Source organism: Panicum virgatum, chromosome 9K, assembly GCF_016808335.1.
Source record: "Panicum virgatum strain AP13 chromosome 9K, P.virgatum_v5, whole genome shotgun sequence".
Lineage (NCBI taxonomy): Eukaryota > Viridiplantae > Streptophyta > Magnoliopsida > Poales > Poaceae > Panicum > Panicum virgatum.
In genome coordinates, this window is record NC_053144.1 from 51,381,788 (window position 1) to 51,398,982 (window position 17,195).

Consider the following 17,195-nt stretch of genomic DNA (forward strand, 5'->3'; position numbering starts at 1 on the left):
GGATCCTTACCAACGGAAAAGGAGGAACCAATAGGAGCCCGGGCGCGGGTGGACGAGGACGCCGGCGGGGAGAAGCAAGGACGCCTGGCTCCGGACGGACGCGTGGAGCGCTCCGCGCGCGCGGCGGTGGCCACGGCGGAAAAACGGTCGGATGCGTCGCGAGCTGAGCTGACCATTCCGCATCGTAACTCACTCCCGCTCTGTCCTTTTCTTCTCGCAGCCACGCAGTTTTATTAATCTTCGTGCCGCTCGCTATTCCTGGAAGTTGACGGTACGGATGGATCCAGAGATGGCAGCGGATCGGGTTCGGTGCGGGTATCCGCGGGTTTCGGTTTTTCGGGTTTCGGGTTTGGTGTTGGTTTTTCGCCCACGGTTTTCAGGTTCGGGTTCGGGTTCGGGTTCGGGTTCGGTTTCGGGTTTTGGTTTCCACCCGTGGATATCCAATGGATATCCGAAATAAATTATTTGGAATTAAAACTCATGTTTTATAATATGTTAATGATAATTTGTTTACTTAGACTATTAAATTTATTGAAAGTTGAGTCATGAAAATATTTATTATTTGTTGCATTTTGTTTATTCATGTGAATATGTGTATATTTATCTGCGGGTTTCGGGTATCCATTCGGGTTTCGGGTATCCGCGGGTTTGGTTTTGGTGATGGATTTCCACCCGAATCGGTTTCGGGTTCGGGTTTCGATTTCGGGTTTCGATTTTGGGTGCACGGAGACTCCACCGATCCGAACCCGACCCGTTGCCATCCTTAGATGAATCTCTCATCTTGTAAACAACTGCCAAGTGCCAACTGCTGCTCAGTTTTGGTCTCCATGTTCAAAAATGGCAAGTTTGGCCTCTAAATACTAGTATAGGAGTACGGCTCAAATTCATGAAAAGTAGCACTCGGCGTGGATGTGTAGTGGAGTGGTAGATGCTGTAATGGATTGCAAAGAGAGGAAGGCAAGCAACCCCTTGATTTTTTTTAGCATGGATCAGGCAAGTAAACACAATGGAATGCCAGCATCCGCATTAAATGTTAACTGTCATGCCACATCTTCACATTCATTTGAGTTATATTAATAAGTGCGTACATTATGGGACCAAATCAACGCTTTTGGAGCTTTGAGGAACAAAATGATCCTATTGGCAAAGTTTAGGGGCCAAGCTATAGAGTTGCTAAACCCATCATATCACATTCACAATGAAAATATGAAAGGATGGTGTAACATCCCTAAACTAATTAAAGGTTAAGCATGCCATCATGTGCATCATCAAGCATTAACCATGATTAAATTGCACTTAGGAGTGATAAACTTTAGGGCTAAGCCCTTTCAAAATTATAAGGGCGGGCGGTCCCCCCTATAGGGCGGGCGGTCCTCAGTTCATCAGCACAACCCTCTTTTTAGTCAACCACGACCAAGTCAAGTCATGCCACGTCAACACCCCCGAACGGTCCGCGCCCCACTCGCGGACGGTCCGCTAGGGCACCTCCGTGCGTGTCCAATGCGCAGAAACTTAGCGCCACGTACCCCCACCTCGGGCCCACGCGTCAGCCCGAGCATCTCTTCCACTAGAGCACCCGCTGCTCTCTCCCTCTCTCCTCATTCACTCAAACTCCACTCTCTCTCTACCAAAGCCATGGAGAAGCTCCACCACCCTCTCCTCCACCATTGAAGCCCCTCCTCGCCGGAGCCTCGCCGGAGCCTCGCCGCCGACGAGCTACACCACCTCAACTTTATCTTCTTCCTTGGAGCTAGGAGCTTCTCCAAGCTTCTCCCTCCATCTCCTTCCTCTTCCTCAAGATTCAAGCAAGGAGAACGAGCTCGAGCTTCACCAAGCCCTCTACCTCATCTTGAAGCCCTTGCCGGTGTCCCACCCATCGCCGGTAAGCTCATCCCCTCCCCGATCTACTCCCCATTGGCCTAGGTTGCAAGCCATGAAGCCCTCCTAGAGCACTTTCACCATTGATGGCCTAGAGCTTTGAGACCTTAATGCATGTGGGTTTTAGCTACCAAAATAAACTCCCTACACTCCCAGGAACCCTTAGAAACAAACCACATCCCAAACCATGGCCGGAATCGCCGGCAGCGAACTTGCCGGTGAGCCTCGGCCGGGGTGCGGACGGTCTCCCCATCATGGGCGGACAGTCCGCTAGTCACCCGACCCGACCCATAATGTTTCTGGACACTTTTCGGCCTTCCAAAAATTTGTGAGGTGGACGGTCTCCCCCTAGGGGTGGACGGTCCGCAGATCATTTTTCAGCCTTATACAGAAACACCTAGAAACCATGTTTTTGACCCAGAATGGTCCGCGGTTGGCCGGAGGACGGTCCGCCAAATGGTCCGCCGTTTAGAGCCGGACGGTCCGCTTTTTCTAAGCCGGACGGTCCGCGTTTAGTGGTCTATCACCCCTACACTTAGCTATGATTAATCCACATATGCACTACATGTCTAGCCTCTTTTATCATAGTTTTGCAATGTTAAATCATACCTTCTCATATCATTTGCATACCATGTCAATCATTCATGGCATATTTATTTATCATGCATCATTGCACTCATGTAGAGACCGTGACGCCGGAGCAAGAGGAGCTTGAACCGGAGATTGTTGGAGACTCCACTTTCGTTGAGACTCAAGGCAGACAGCTAAGCATTTCTTACACCCTATTTTGGATCAATGAAGTATATGTGTCTTGTTTGCGCATGAGTTACTCTATATATATCATTGATTGCTTAGAACCTATTTGATGCATTATCAACCTTGATTAGGATATCCTCCTTAGATGAGTATGCTTGAATAGGTGTCACGAACTATATGCTTAGCCATGCTTAGCTACGGTACAAGACGAGAGGTGGCAAGGTCACCACCACTCGCGAGCTATAGGATGTTTGATTAATTTTACATGATTAGTCAAGAATGGTTAAAAGTTGAGCAAATATGAAAGATGATTTGGACTTGGGCAAGTATGGTAGGGCCATGTTGGGATGGAGCTCACATGGTTAGTCTTGCTTGAGTTGATTAAGGACCGGTCGTTATCACTGTGATACTTGAGCACTTCTCCGTACAAACCACATACTTTATAATGGGATGGTAAGCCAACTAGCATGAGTCACACCTTGCCTTAATTGGATTCGGTGCGAGTTGTAATTGAGTGTGATCGGCATTTCTGGTGCACTTGTCCTTCCCGACCGTTCGCTCATAGTCAGTTGTGTTTGTGTGAAAGGTTGAGGCATGAATCAACACTTATCCTTGGCCGTGGGTATGGTCGTTGGTCTTGTTCTCATGTGGGAAAAGTTGTACACCCCTGCAGGGTACTTAATCTATTGCAATAGCCGCGCTCTCGGTCATTGAGCACGCTTTTGTACTTGGATTTTAACGTAGTGTTACCGAGTAAGTTCATGAAAGATTGAGCTTATGATTATGAACACTTTATTTATTGTTGACGCAAAAATCAACACACTGGAATCCGAGGGCAAGTGTTCGCCAAGCACGGAAAATAGACCAAGCGTGCCAGTCAATTTGACCTATTGATTGACAAGGAGACAGGGTAAACGTTAAATTCGAGGGTGTATCGGCTGGAGTTCCGATTATCCCTCAGATAAGCGTATCGGCAAGCTTTGCCGATACTGAATGCGATAAAAGAATATTTAAATGCAAGCGTGTAATAAACGAGTGCGTCGGCAGGATCAGCCGATGCACTAGACGACAAAACCGGCTTTGAGTAGCCGATTATGCGTGTGTAACAAAATCTAAGCTACGAATGTGTAACTCAGATGATGTAAACTAAAAACAGATTTAAACCGGCTTTTGAGATAACAAAAGTGTTACTGTAAAACCTAAAGCCGATCCAATATGTTTTTAGGTGTGATAATGGCCAAAAAGCGTAGAAAAACCTACAAATCTAGTCGATATCGATAATTGGCGAATAAATCTAGACGAGACGACATCGATACGCCCGGAAGTCAAAGCCTAGATAAACTCGATAACTTTTGAATAGATCTAAACGAAGCCACAGCGATGCGCCCGGAAGCTAAGGCTCAGATTTATTCGGTAAACGAAAACTTACCAGCAGATCAAGTCGCTCGAATGTGATGCGTTCTTGATCAACTCGAAAGAACTCGTCGAAAAAGAAAAGAAAAGGCGAAGTCGCCGAAAAAATAAATTGCAGGTAAAAAGTAGAGTTGTTTGATTGATCATGTGATGAAAATTACAATGACCGTCATCCCTTTATATTTATAGGGGCGACTTGGATCTCACGCAGACTCCGACTTATCTAAACCAACTATGATTTGACTACCTTAATTAATACCTAAATAATGGAAATATTGAGATAAATAGACTCTAAGTTCCCTTACGTAGAATCCTTACTAATTAAGCTTCCTTCCGATTTCTCCAGAAAAGATTGATCTTGATTGGCTCCTCTATGGATACACCACCGGCCATCAAGTTGCGCATTATCACGCTCACCAATCATGCACGTGCACCACATATCCAGCCTTGCCACGTCTCTAAAATAATATGCCTTTGATTGAACGTGTACAAAACTCAGTTCGCATGTAGATCCTTCACCTGGTTGCACACGCAAGCTTCTTCCCTTTAAATTATCTTTCTTTATTTTGATCAGCTCTGCCTTCACGTGACTAGCCATGCGCTGCCCTCTAATATCAGGTGGAATCCATACGAGGCAATAATTCTCCATCCGTGTGCATGCTTCTGGCTCTATCGACAACTGCCAATGCATATCGGCTTCCACATTGATACTCTATCCAAATATACCAACAGCCGATTGACTCAAAATTCAGAGTACATCGAATTTACCAAAATTTGGTGTCAACACTTATGCAATTGTTTGATGCATGCTTTAGAGATCATAGATGCTATGTCTTTTGCTTATTACAATTTGATCAAAGTAGATGCTTTTTATGCAAAAGTTAAATACCTTATCCTATCCTTGCTACTAACCAAATGCATTATCCTTGAGGTCGGGCTAGCATATACCCATATTGGATAAGCCCTGCGAGTACCCTTTGTACTCATGGTGATATCGTTAAAGTTGTTGCAGGTGATCCGCAGTCGGAGGCCGTCTTTGGGTACTTCTACCCCGCGGACGGAGGTGCGGGTGAGGAGTAGATGGCTGGTGGCTATGAGAAGGGTACTATCGGCATATAGTGTTAACCTTCTATTTTGTACTATGTATGGAGTGAATGCGATGTAGAACTTTCCGCTGCAAAACTCTGAAACATGATGTCCTTATACTTGAACCTCTTTTATGTAATTTAAACTCTATGTACGGTTGTGCTTGTGTGATGATGTCCACATGTTGTGCGAGTGAAGTGTGTTTAAATCATAGGCGGTGCTCATGACACATTCCAATGACTACCGGGATTGGCCCTCTTTAATCTAGTTGATCAATGGACGATAACTTGATTAAACGAGATTAACTTAGGCTGGTTCCTCACAGACGGGGCTTCAATGTTTCATGCATGATGCATCGAGGTGCATAAATTTTGAAAGTACAGATTGAGGCCACTTGTTAAATGTGTCCATTTAAGTACAAAACGCTTAAAATATTCTATGGCTTTTGATTGGATTTTATCATCGTGGAGATATCTTATTCACGAGTAATTAGAATCAAATGAAGCCCAATCCTGTGAAAGTCGTACGCAAAGAAGAAAAGGATTGGAGCCGCGGTGTCTCCTGAGCCCCAGCATGGGCTAGTGGGCACGTGTCCAAATAGTGGCCTGTCTACGTGGTGGAAGGTCAGCAGCTCTTGCCGTACAAGCTTACAGCGTCTATACTCGTATAGTATTCTCCATGTATGACTATTGACTTGAACAGTTGGGGTTAATTCTGACCGAAATAATATCGTTGCCAAATTTCAAGGCTGATGAGTAGTTTACTTGCGTTCTAATTTAAGACAAGCATATGTTAAGGATTGGAACGAAAGGTTCGCATTAGTCCAGCAGGTTACCTTGATCGTTCATCATTAGGCTTATTAGGCACTCAGAGTAACAGCCGCATGCATGGCTATTAAGTTATAATCGAATGTACTCAAGTGCGCCGATCTCATTGGCTGGCAAGACTGATGATGCATTATGTCCGGGCTCCAACTTATTCTAGGAAAAAGTTAAGTTCTTGCTCACTCTCATCGATGCATTCTATTTGTACATACAATAAATTAATGATTAATGATATATATGGATGCATCGAAGAGATCGACCGCCATGAAACGACGTGATTGCAGGTTATGTACCATATATACCTTTTCAGTGACAGTACCACAGAGAGAGGTAGGATAAACTACATTCATGCCCGTGATGGGCATTATCACACGTACCCCAATCATACTGAAGTGTTCCTCTCAAGCAGGTCTCAAAGTACTTTCTATGCGATGCAGTTTTGCTTTTACAAGTTTCGTAATGAGAGAACACTAGCTATGAGCTTGCTGTGCTTTTCATTTCTGGATCCCCAAGACTCCCCTTCCTTTCGGCATATCTCGTGGCCCTTTATTAGTAGAAAAAAAAAATTTCTAGCATGACTTCCAAATACAACATAATATCATGGAGAAAAATCATTCTCCAAATTCCTAGTTTTTTTATTAGGTATCTCTCCAATATCCTTAGTTAATTTTCTATTTTTCTTTCTTACATTTCCATTGCTACAAAACTTCCACACTACTACAAAAATCTTATAATTGTTTATTCATTTATAAAAATAATTAGAATATATATAATTACTTCATTCAGCCATGTCAACATGTGCATAACTATTGGGATCCATAAGAATTTATTACTATTTCTTTTTCTCTGAATCAGCCCTATCCATGAAATGCATATCTTATTCATTTCTTCTCTAACCAAAGAATAACCCAAAAATCTATTATTTTTCATCCAAGAGATTTCTCGTATGGTTTTCAATGTAATCTCTACAAATGCAGCATTTGTACGAGCTTTTATTTATTAAAAAATCTATCATTTTTTTGTTTTTAGCAAACTCGATTTAAGTGCTTATTTGTCTTACTACATGCTCTTCATGGTGCTTTATTTAAAGAATTATTGTATTTTTATCATAGTTTATCGAAAAGCTCTCTCAAAATTCCACAGCAATGCACGGGGAATCACCTAGTCTAATATATGAAAATAGGCCAAAATTATCTTTGAAGACCATAAAAAAGTTAGCAATGTTAAATAATTATGACTGGAGGTAGTACTGTTCAAATCCATATATAGAGTAATTAACTGTCGCGAGGGTAATTATATATGAATGGGTGTTCAGTTATCATGCAACGCTAGTTGTTGTTTTTTTTCCTTTGCAAGGACATGCAGGCTAGCTTATTAGCGATTGTTCACAAAATTGTATAAAAAGTTCTTCCTCTAGAGAATTCCTTTTCTCCATGAAAAAATATGGTTGGAGAAGCTTTTGATTTTCTATCCAAAGGGGGGGGGGAGTATGCATTGTTTATAAGAATTTCGAAAGGATTTTCAAGCAACAATCAATGTGGTGCAAATTAGCATGATGTCTGCTGTTTTTATTAATGTTATCTTCTCCAATTTGGCGGGTCGAGGCGCTTAATAAGAATGTCTAGGACTTTACATGCCCTAAATAATTGAGCTCCGATAGATAGGTTGCTCATTGGAAACAATAGCATAATGGTGCTGCGTGTTCAGGTCAAAAGGGCTAGCTGTGCGTGCGTGCATCAGCGCATGCGTCAATTACGCTCCGGGAAACCACTACCTTGTCTCTTCATGTGCTGCTTCTCGGCGTCCTGTGCATGAATCTTGAGGCAATATCTTCTAATCTAGGCTACCCAATCGATCAATCATCAACATATCACCCGTAAAAACTAGTCACTCATCACTCGCGTTTATCACATCTGGGAAAAATCCGAAGCTAGTAGAATGATCGATCTCTCATCCTCATATTTTCTTCCTATATGTGGCGAGAAGGTAATGCGACTTAATTAAATCACATAATGCTAATTAATAAATTTTGAACATTTGGATTTGTTTAATAATGCTACTTAATTGGATTTGGTTAATTGGATGAGAGAGATTATATGAATTTCGATTGATTTTTTAACCATTAGCAAGCATGAATATCCTTGCCTGCAGTAGATGGTGAATATTGGAATATCTGTTTCATTGATTTAGAGAATGGTGTTATTAATTTCGGTTTTTGTTTCCTCAATTTCTCCCTATGAAATAAATGCATCATGTTGCATGATGCTTCATTTTTAAACAAAATTTAGGATTTAATAATTGTTCATAACCTCCCTTATGACCAGTAGTATTGTCATTATTGTTTTAAACACACCACACATTATCATTCATCATTGCTTTTTAACACTAATTACCATTGATAATAGATAACAACCACAACAACAACAACAACAACAACTAATTATTACTAATAAGTAAGGACAAACCAAGTGCATCTCAATGCACCATATCCATCTTGTGTTGTATCATGATGTCTCCACACCTTTGTGCACGAGATCAATTGCTTATTTTCCATTGCTGTGTCAATGACATGTGGGAAGCCCTTCTGCTTCATTGACGGTGTTAAATAAGGGATTGGGTAAGAAATACAGTAAGAAAAATAATTATTTTATTTAAGATATTAAATCTCCAACTTTTCCAGTTTGGGTTAGTTTGGGTCTCAGCTGCAGCGGATCTACAGTAAGGACACGGCTATATAATTTTGAAGCAACAACACCAATTTTAACTGCTTCATGTTGTCGCAATGAGATGAGTGCAATTATTTTTTTCCCAGTCTGAAGCTTGTGCACTACCTTGGCTCATTGGCTCCAGGTGGCTTCGCTCCTGGTGTTCGGGCAGAGCTAGTAAGACCCTACGACCTAGCTAGAAACCAGGCTAGCTAGACCAAAATATTAAAAATATATACCAGTATGTTCCTTTTCACATTCAATATTCCTAGTGTCCACTCTTGAAAGGCATATTTTGATTTGGAAAATTCGAACCATTTGAAATTATTTTTGTAATATATATTTTCTAGAAGTTGACGATACAAAAAGAAACCTGAAATTTCAAAATTTTCTTTTGATTTCTTCTATTAAATAGGCTTGGCATGAAGCTCATGAACATGTCAGAAAAAACATGGAACTACTTCCCCAGCTCCTTCTAAGATCACATGCGAATACTCCTCTAGCAAATCAAATTTCTGATATAATTCATTCAGGTTAGAAAAAAATAATGAGTACCCAACTCTGTAACAAAATACTCCCAAGAGAAAATATTATAGTTGACATGTGCTTCCTTAAACTTGAAGCTATTCTGCCCATTCCATTTGCCACTACAATTCAGTGTAAGCACGCTGCTGCAAGTAGGAGCATCGCACTAATTAAATGCCAATTAGATATCAAGTATGACTAATGATGACATGCTAATCTCCAGCTATTTAAGCATAATCCTCCCCTTGGCAGGGGACCAAACCAGAGGTAGCTACTACTACTCACTAAGAACTTAACTTCCTCCTGATTGCCTGGTGAGAACATACTCAAAAAGGGCTTTGGGACCAGCCATAGAGCCCCTGAATCTAAGTCCTATATATCGTCATTGCCGAGGGGTTCCCCACTGCATTCTTTTCTGCAACCTACCCTTGCCGTCCCATTGCAATTGCTCCAGGTCGTTGGAGGCGAATCTAAGCTACAGATTCTTGGAACGGGACAACGATGGGGGTAAGTAAAACTTCACTTGCATTGCAGGAAAACAAGAACTAGCTCATGACAGATTGTACGAAAAAGTTTACGGTTCTGTATTTTTTTTGTTGGCTGCAGATCATGAAATGGGTGCAGAGCAAGCTCCATGGGAAGACGACGGAGAACAAAAACTTTGACGGCGCGGCCGCCGTCAGTTCATCTCGCGGTAACTCTCATTGCATTATGCTTGCAGCGTGTGTGATCAGATCACTGATCAGCACTGTCAGTCGTTGCTGTGCTAAATGTGCGTATGTTCCTCTGCATAGGTGTTGAAGTCCACGAGAAGCCACAAATCATTTATGAATCAGAGAAGCATCTGAGCGCCGATCAATGGCCTCAGGCCGGCCTCCTCTCCATTGGCACGCTCGGCAACGACGAGCATCCACCGCCGCAGGAGGAGGACCTGCCGGAGTTCACCGTGGAGGAGGTGAAGAAGCTCCAGGACGCCCTTGCGAGGCTCCTGCGACGGGCCAAGTCCATGTCCAGCGCCCGCGGCTCCGGCGCCGGCGAGGACAGGCCGCCGCTGGACAGGTTCCTCAACTGCCCGTCCTGCCTGGAGGTGGACAGGAGGGTTCAGACGCCGAAGCACGGAGAGGGTGACGGCCAGACCGGCGACCTCTCGCCGGACACCAAGATCATACTGACCAAGGCCAGGGACCTGCTCGACAACAGCAGTGCCAGCGGCAGCATCAAGCAGAAGTCGTTCAAATTCCTGCTCAAGAAGATGTTTGTCTGCAATGGTGGCTTCTCCGCGCCGCCTCGGAGCTTGAAGGACCCACTAGAATCAACAATAATGGAGAAGGTACGCGTGTGCCCAAACCAGCAGACATGGTGAAAGATTCTGTCCTCTGAACTTCGACTCTGTTATTGGCAGTTCTTCCGGACGATGCTTGGTAAGAAGATGAATGCCAGGTCGGACAATGGAACGGCGTCGTCGAGGAAGAAGTACTTCTTGGAGGATGGAACCAAGGGGAAGAGGCGAGGTGGTCGTCGTTGTGGCTGCGAAGAGGAGAGGGAAGAGAGCTGCAGGTGGGACAGAACAGATTCTGAATGTAAGTCTCTGTCTACTCAGAAGTTGCATGCAATATTGTCACAGTTCTGTATCTGAAAACCCATTCTTTTTTTGTGCAGTCATTGTTTTGGAGATTTGAAGCGACATGAACCAGGACTATGCTGAAGACATGCATGTACACGTGAGACCAATGGCAGTGGGATCAAGAATATGAACGAGTCATCGGCCGGTGACAGTTGATCAGGGTCCTGGGCAATTAAATGGAAACCACGAGAAAGAAAAATGGACCCCTGCAAGCAAAGACCTTGAGCTGCTTGCATTCCCGCATTGGGGAAATTATCAAATCTCAAAACTCCTTTTTCCTTTCCTTTTGTTGTTTTTTTGAGATAACAATCTCCTTTTTTTGGTCCTAATGAGAATATGTAAATTCATTTTGCGGCACATATAGTTGGGCTGGAAGGAATTTGAATCAGCTTTGATATGGTACATAGATGTTTTGTGAAAGGGCCTGTAGCCTAGTGATTACAAGAGCCTCAGTAGTACTTGAGGTCCTGGATTCGACTCCCTTCAGTGGTAGTTTGGTAGACGACGTTCCCGTCGACAGGGAAGCGTCTGTGGTGACTTCGTCAATCTCAAAGATTTGCCGGCTCCGTCTCTTGAATGTGCTCATAGGGGTAGGATTATGTGTGTGTATTTATAGAGATGAGTGTGCATGCGTGTTTGTGAGCGTATTCGTCTGTACTGTGTTTCTAAAAAAATATATATAGATGTTTCATGTGGCCTGGCTCATGATAAATGCTGCCCTCCCGCAAGAGTGCATCTGTACATGTAACGTGTTATGTTCTGCAGTGTCATGTACAGACCAGAACCGTTATTTATCAGTCAGTTCATGTACGTTGAGATTGAGCACCTACAGGTTGTATGAGTAGTTTGTCTTTAAAGGAAGTTTCACAGCCACTGCAGTTTTTCTATTGTTTTGTCAATTCATTATATTAATAAAAATTGTATTCTTCAAAGGAAAAATAATGTTTTAGGAGCGTGTGAATGCTGGAAACGTCCCTCTTGTTGTCGCCGCCCAGGGCATGAGGCCAGTCTTAGTGGGAGTGTTATTGACACAGTTATCATGACTGAAAACTTAAAAACTGCGCCAGTGGAGTGTCATGATGATGACACTCCGCTCACATTCTATGACACTTCTCTCTCCTATTGGTACATGTTAGTAAATTTAATGTCTATGACACTTCTATAATACTTCCACTGAGATTGCCCTGACAAGCATACGCAAATAGTAGTAAGGCTGCATCGGTACTTGAGCCCTTCTATTACCAAAAGAGGAAAGCCAGGCTGCTTTTTGGCTGTTTGGCAATTGGATCGGTAGCAGGGGCCCGGCACTTCCGGGTTCAGGTTAACAAAAAGGAGGGCAAACATGTGCGTCCCAAGCAACGCCTGTAAACCTTGTGGAGTCGCCATAGTTTAATCTCCGCAGCATCGTGGCCAAATCTGAGCCAATCATGGTTCGTATAATAACCTAGTCAATGGATCCGATGCAAGCAGGACTTTCATTGCTGTTCAAAACAGAGGTTGTTCAAAATCGAACACTTTACTACAAATTACTGCCAAATTTAATTTGTTCGGTCGCTCAGAAGTACATGGACAATGCAAAATGTGCGACACGAACGGCACAAGGGCAGAGCAATGAGCAGCATGCGCCACTGACAACAATGCTTCTTACTGACGAATAACGATCTGGCAACACCATCTGCCTGAAGGGTAACAACTAACATCCACTGCGGAGTCAACGCGGATAATGTAACCGGGATTCCAAAACAGTCAAGTTAAAACTGTCGACGCGCTTCCAAAACATAAATAGCAGAACCAAACAACAGAAAAAGGAGGCGCTGAGTTCCAAAAATTAACATCCAAACTAGCATCTTTCTGTGGCAAATGCAGTCAGTTTTAAAGCAAACAAGTTCAAAGGCAAAACAGATATAATGGTGATTGCTATGATGAGCGTCGGAGGCAGCAATGGAACTTTAACAAGGTGTTCCATTCAACTTTGGCTCCCTGATGATCCAGTTTCTGGAGGAAAAAAAAAATCAGCAGATCAGTATTCCAGCAGAAGCCAAAGGTTCTTCAAATAGAAATATAAACTTTTATTGTCCTAACATTACAGCAGGGTCAAGGATACGAAAGTCAACCTAATAAACTCGACAGATGCAAATTGTATAATGTATTAATGTGATGTGAAATAAGTGAATAAAGAAACCAGGGCAAGGCTCCGGAACCAAGCACTGCACAAAAATTGACGCTATTGCTAGGAACTACTCTAGGGTTTTATTCCAAGGAACGCATACACAATCCACTCCCACATACAACAGATCAATGAATCCAGAGTGGTCTAGTGGGGTACATTATTTATTCCAAGGGAAAATGTTCATGATGTACACACAGCATACCTGAATACTTATGAGGGGGGAAAAACAAAACAAATTTATGACAAGGAGGTCCCACCCAATACAACAGCCAGATAGCAGCAGTACCAATCAGCTTTCTCCAAAGGTTGGCTAGCAGCATGTCTATTGGGCACTTTGGCCAAACTAGAGCTGCTACGAAAAGGCAGCTCTTATGTGGCTTCTTCTCCCAAGTCCCACAATCTTACCTCTGGCTTCGCTGTTTGAATCAGCTTCAGCTTATGAAGCTCTTAAAGATTAAGAAATACTGTGGGATATTCTGTGGCACTGTTACTGAAAGCTTTAGACTGATTCAAAGCAGAAGACCCCTAGTAAGCTTCAAGCCAATGACAAAGGGCTCCTGGACCTAATGAACTGAAGCTAACTTACAAAGCTTATCTCTGTCAAATATGTTACCAGTTAAGTGGAGTGTTTAGAGTGGAAAAGGGCTCAAGTTCTTGGAAAATTCACAGATGAGTCCAAACTGAACCTAAAGCTAGTCCAAATATGCTCTTAAACTACTGGTTGTGAATTTAGTCAGTCCAAACATGCTCTTAAACTACTGGTTTAAGGCAACTTACAGATTTTGTTGAACGCCACAATGTCGCAGCTCTGAATGTACTCATTGCCTGGCTCAGTGCAGAGATGATCCTCAATCAGACTGTCGACAGAAACAAGGTCATCCACAATGGTCATCATAATTTGCATCTTCTTGATGCCATATCCAACTGGAACAAGTTTTGCTGCAAAGTACACGCCATCTCAAGTTCAGAAAGAATATACTGAACTTTAACAGGTCATGGTAAGTTGTTAGACCTGCTTTGATAAGTAGAATACTATGAAAGAGCAGAGTCACATACTGACATACATGCACCCCAGAGCAGACCTTCCATCTTCACGCTCCTAACAGCTTCCTCAAGTTTTTGCATGTCAGTTTCATCATCCCATGGCTTCACATCTAGAAGAACTGATGACTTCCCAGCTAAAGTAAGATACATCAAGTTAGCAATGGATTTTCTCAGATCAACCTAACTTCAATGTTTTGGTTGAGGGCTAAATGAGCATATATGCAACTGAATGCAATAAAAATCACTACAAGATATGATGATGCAAATTTGGCTAAAAGCTTGTTGTAATTTGCATCCCACTTCATAATATTATAAAAATACTAATTAGGGATTTCAATGCCAAGGCCCATGCTTTTCTTTTTCTACTTCTATTCAATACCACTGTCTAAGTCAACTACTGGGCAGGAAACTAGATAAATCAAGAACAGACATACACTCTTTCTTCTTGCCAGAAGCTTTAACAGCTGCTGCACGTGCTGCTGCTACTGCACGCTCCTCTTCAGTCTACTCACCGAATAGGTCAACATCATCATCATCTTCATGAGCTGTCGATGGCTGAAATCACAAATGCTTCAAAAAAAGGAGATAGAAATACAAATTTTCACAGTGCAAACTTGTTAAATAGCAACTTTGGTGCCAGAAAGATGGCAAATCAAATTGCCCATTGTTGGTATCTAAAAATTGCCTGTCTGAGTACATCTTTTTGGTCCTGAGCCAGATACTGAACAGTTAACTACCACAACAAGCTATATAGCAGTTTTGTAACCTTTTGGCCAGCAACTCCAGGAGTTGAAGCCACAGAACAAGCGGATGACTCAACCTTGACACCTTCACCTTCGGCAATGACTCCACTGCACATCAAATCAGAGTATTTTTAGGCACATGAAAAATGCAATGAAACTGTAGATATCAGCAGTAGCTCAAGTACACACCTGGACCTAAGGAGAGCACTGATATGATCGTACCACCTTGTAACATTGACATAGCTCGATGGGGGAGCTGATGACAATGCAGTGAAGACAGCCATGTCATCCTTTGAAGCTTGGTATCTAAAGTGGACAATGATTTAAGGCCCGGAATGTGACAATAAAGACGATCCATCAATGATCATGAACACACATTATACAACGCAGTTACATACCCGGTAATGTAACTTCGGGTGAGGAGGTAATGGTTAAGCTTTTGAAGGCCTGCCTCAGAGTTGACATTTGACAAAACGACCGCCATCTTGAGTCTAAAATCAACTGAGTGACCTGTAGGCAGACGAAGGAGAATAAGCAAGAATCTCTAACAAGAAAGACCCGCGAGGCTGATTCGGAGTTCTGCGAAAGCTTGGTTGGGAAGCTGTACTATCGGACCCTCAGCAAACTCGGCTTGTCGCCTGGTGGAGTGATTCAAGGAAAAAGATCTCAAAGGATGATAGACAGTGCTTCGATTCTATTGTGGTCTTAATCTGCTGGCTGCTCTGGAAGGAGAGGAACGATAGAACTTTTGATCGGCGAGTTCGTACGGTGGATGACACCGTCACTTGGGTGGGTGACGAGCTTCTAGCTTGGTTCCAGGCTGGTTTCAATAGCTTACGCCCAGCGGTAGTTGTTTTTGGTGGGTCTACAGGTCGCGCAACAATAGCTGTATAATAGTGTATTTGTTTCTCTTGAGTTGGTGTTTTCTCGGAAACCAACTCCGTTGTAACTTAACTTTCTTTTCTCTTAATGAAAAACGTGGTCACTCGCGGTCGCGAAAAAAAAAAGAAAGACCTGCGAGGCACTGTTGTACCAAAGAAGATAGCATGTAAGCATCTCACAGGCACAGCAATAAAGGGATAACTACATTGTACACAAATAATCAAATCACAATCAAGTAGCAAGCGGACTGCAGTGCAGTGCTATCAATAGGATCAACAGGCGTTAAACGAGTGCAACCTCAACAGCAAGCCCAGCGGATGGTGTTATTGCCTGCAAGGCTGATAGTGATAGGGTAGAATCGAAGCAGCAGCGAGCAGGACCTATACGAGCACGGACTTCAGTTAAGGCGTGATCTAGTTCTCCGCGTGACGGAATGTCGGAATCTGCTGGCCTTATTCGGTTGTTCAACTAGGCAACCTAATCCCGGGTTGAGATTGAAGAAAGTCCGAGGCGCAAGACTTACCGGCAAGCAGGGGAGGACGCCGGCCGGCCGGAGAGGAGACGACGGGAGGCGGGGTGGGGAGGAGAAGACGGAACTGATGCACTTCCGGCAGCGGCGGCGGAGGACGCTTTATGTGCGATCCTCCTTCCCGCAGCCGCCGATTGCTGTGATGGGCTGATGGGCCGAGAACGCCTTTTTTTTTTTGGAGAATGGGCCTCTTGTCGTTACTGGAGACTCCCCTCGTGCTGAAACTGAAACTGTTCTCGACAGAACTGAATCAGGTGCCGATGCTGAAAGTGCAGTGGTTTTCTTTTCTCGCGCAGCAGATGATGAAGAAGCCGAAAGTGCAGTGACGATGAGTTTGAGATGAAGCTGGAACTTCTAGGTATAGATCTCCTTCCTGATGCTTACGTCTTGAAATCGGTCACGTAACCACTTACAAATCACAGCAGCGATGATGCTCAATTGCTTATCAGGTTCTGAAAAAAAGGGAACAGATTGATAAGAACACTGAAGAGCAGTTTAGACAAGGGACCAGGCCAGTAGAACTCCCCTGGCCCCTGCTGTCTGCCCACCGAAAATGCATCATCCTACTTGATCATAGTTTAGCTCGACCCCTTAGGAGTTCAGCTGTTTTTCTGGTCACATGGAAAACAGGCGATAGAATTGCTAACATATGAAATCATGACTACATGTGGCCATCACATACTACAGATCTTATGCTTCATTTTTTTAAAAAAAAAGAACTTTAAAAAGGCATCAGGCTTGGTCAAGATTTTTCTTAAAACTTCCATGTGGAGTACTCTAGTCTAGCTTGAAATCTCTACAACGCCTTTGCAGTTCTTGGCTTCTTGCACGGGGTTTAGATTGAACCACTTGCTTTGTGGAGCCTGCCCAGACTACCTGCACCCCAGATTTGTCCGTGCGCATTGGTCAGTTGGCAGGCTAGTCCGCTAGTGCAGCGAGATCAAATGGCCGCATATGCTCGACGTAATTGGCTGCTTTACACAAAGGCGGCAATTCAGGATAAGATGGGCTCACTC

The 17,195-nt window shown here is 43.4% G+C and overlaps 1 protein-coding gene and 1 pseudogene across 1 annotated transcript; one reads left to right on the forward strand and one right to left on the reverse strand.

The window, feature by feature from the left end:
* The first annotated feature begins 9,688 nt into the window (after window positions 1-9,688).
* On the forward strand, window positions 9,689-11,209 carry LOC120648099 (protein NEGATIVE GRAVITROPIC RESPONSE OF ROOTS-like). The gene is made up of 5 exons (XM_039924858.1): window positions 9,689-9,694; window positions 9,794-9,881; window positions 9,982-10,517; window positions 10,590-10,767; window positions 10,847-11,209. Exons 1-5 carry the CDS (start codon window positions 9,689-9,691, stop codon window positions 10,864-10,866), a joined length of 828 nt encoding a protein of 275 aa, XP_039780792.1. The 3' UTR covers window positions 10,867-11,209.
* Window positions 11,210-12,530: 1,321 nt separating this feature from the next.
* On the reverse strand, window positions 12,531-16,329 carry LOC120652100 (annotated as a pseudogene).
* Window positions 16,330-17,195: the final 866 nt, after the last annotated feature.

Bases quoted from the DNA above. Each gene is read 5' to 3' on its own strand.
- LOC120648099 (XM_039924858.1), top strand. The intron at 9,882-9,981 runs GTAACTCTCATT...TCCTCTGCATAG, and splicing joins CGCCGTCAGTTCATCTCGCG to GTGTTGAAGTCCACGAGAAG. The intron at 10,768-10,846 runs GTAAGTCTCTGT...TTTTTTGTGCAG, and splicing joins GGACAGAACAGATTCTGAAT to TCATTGTTTTGGAGATTTGA.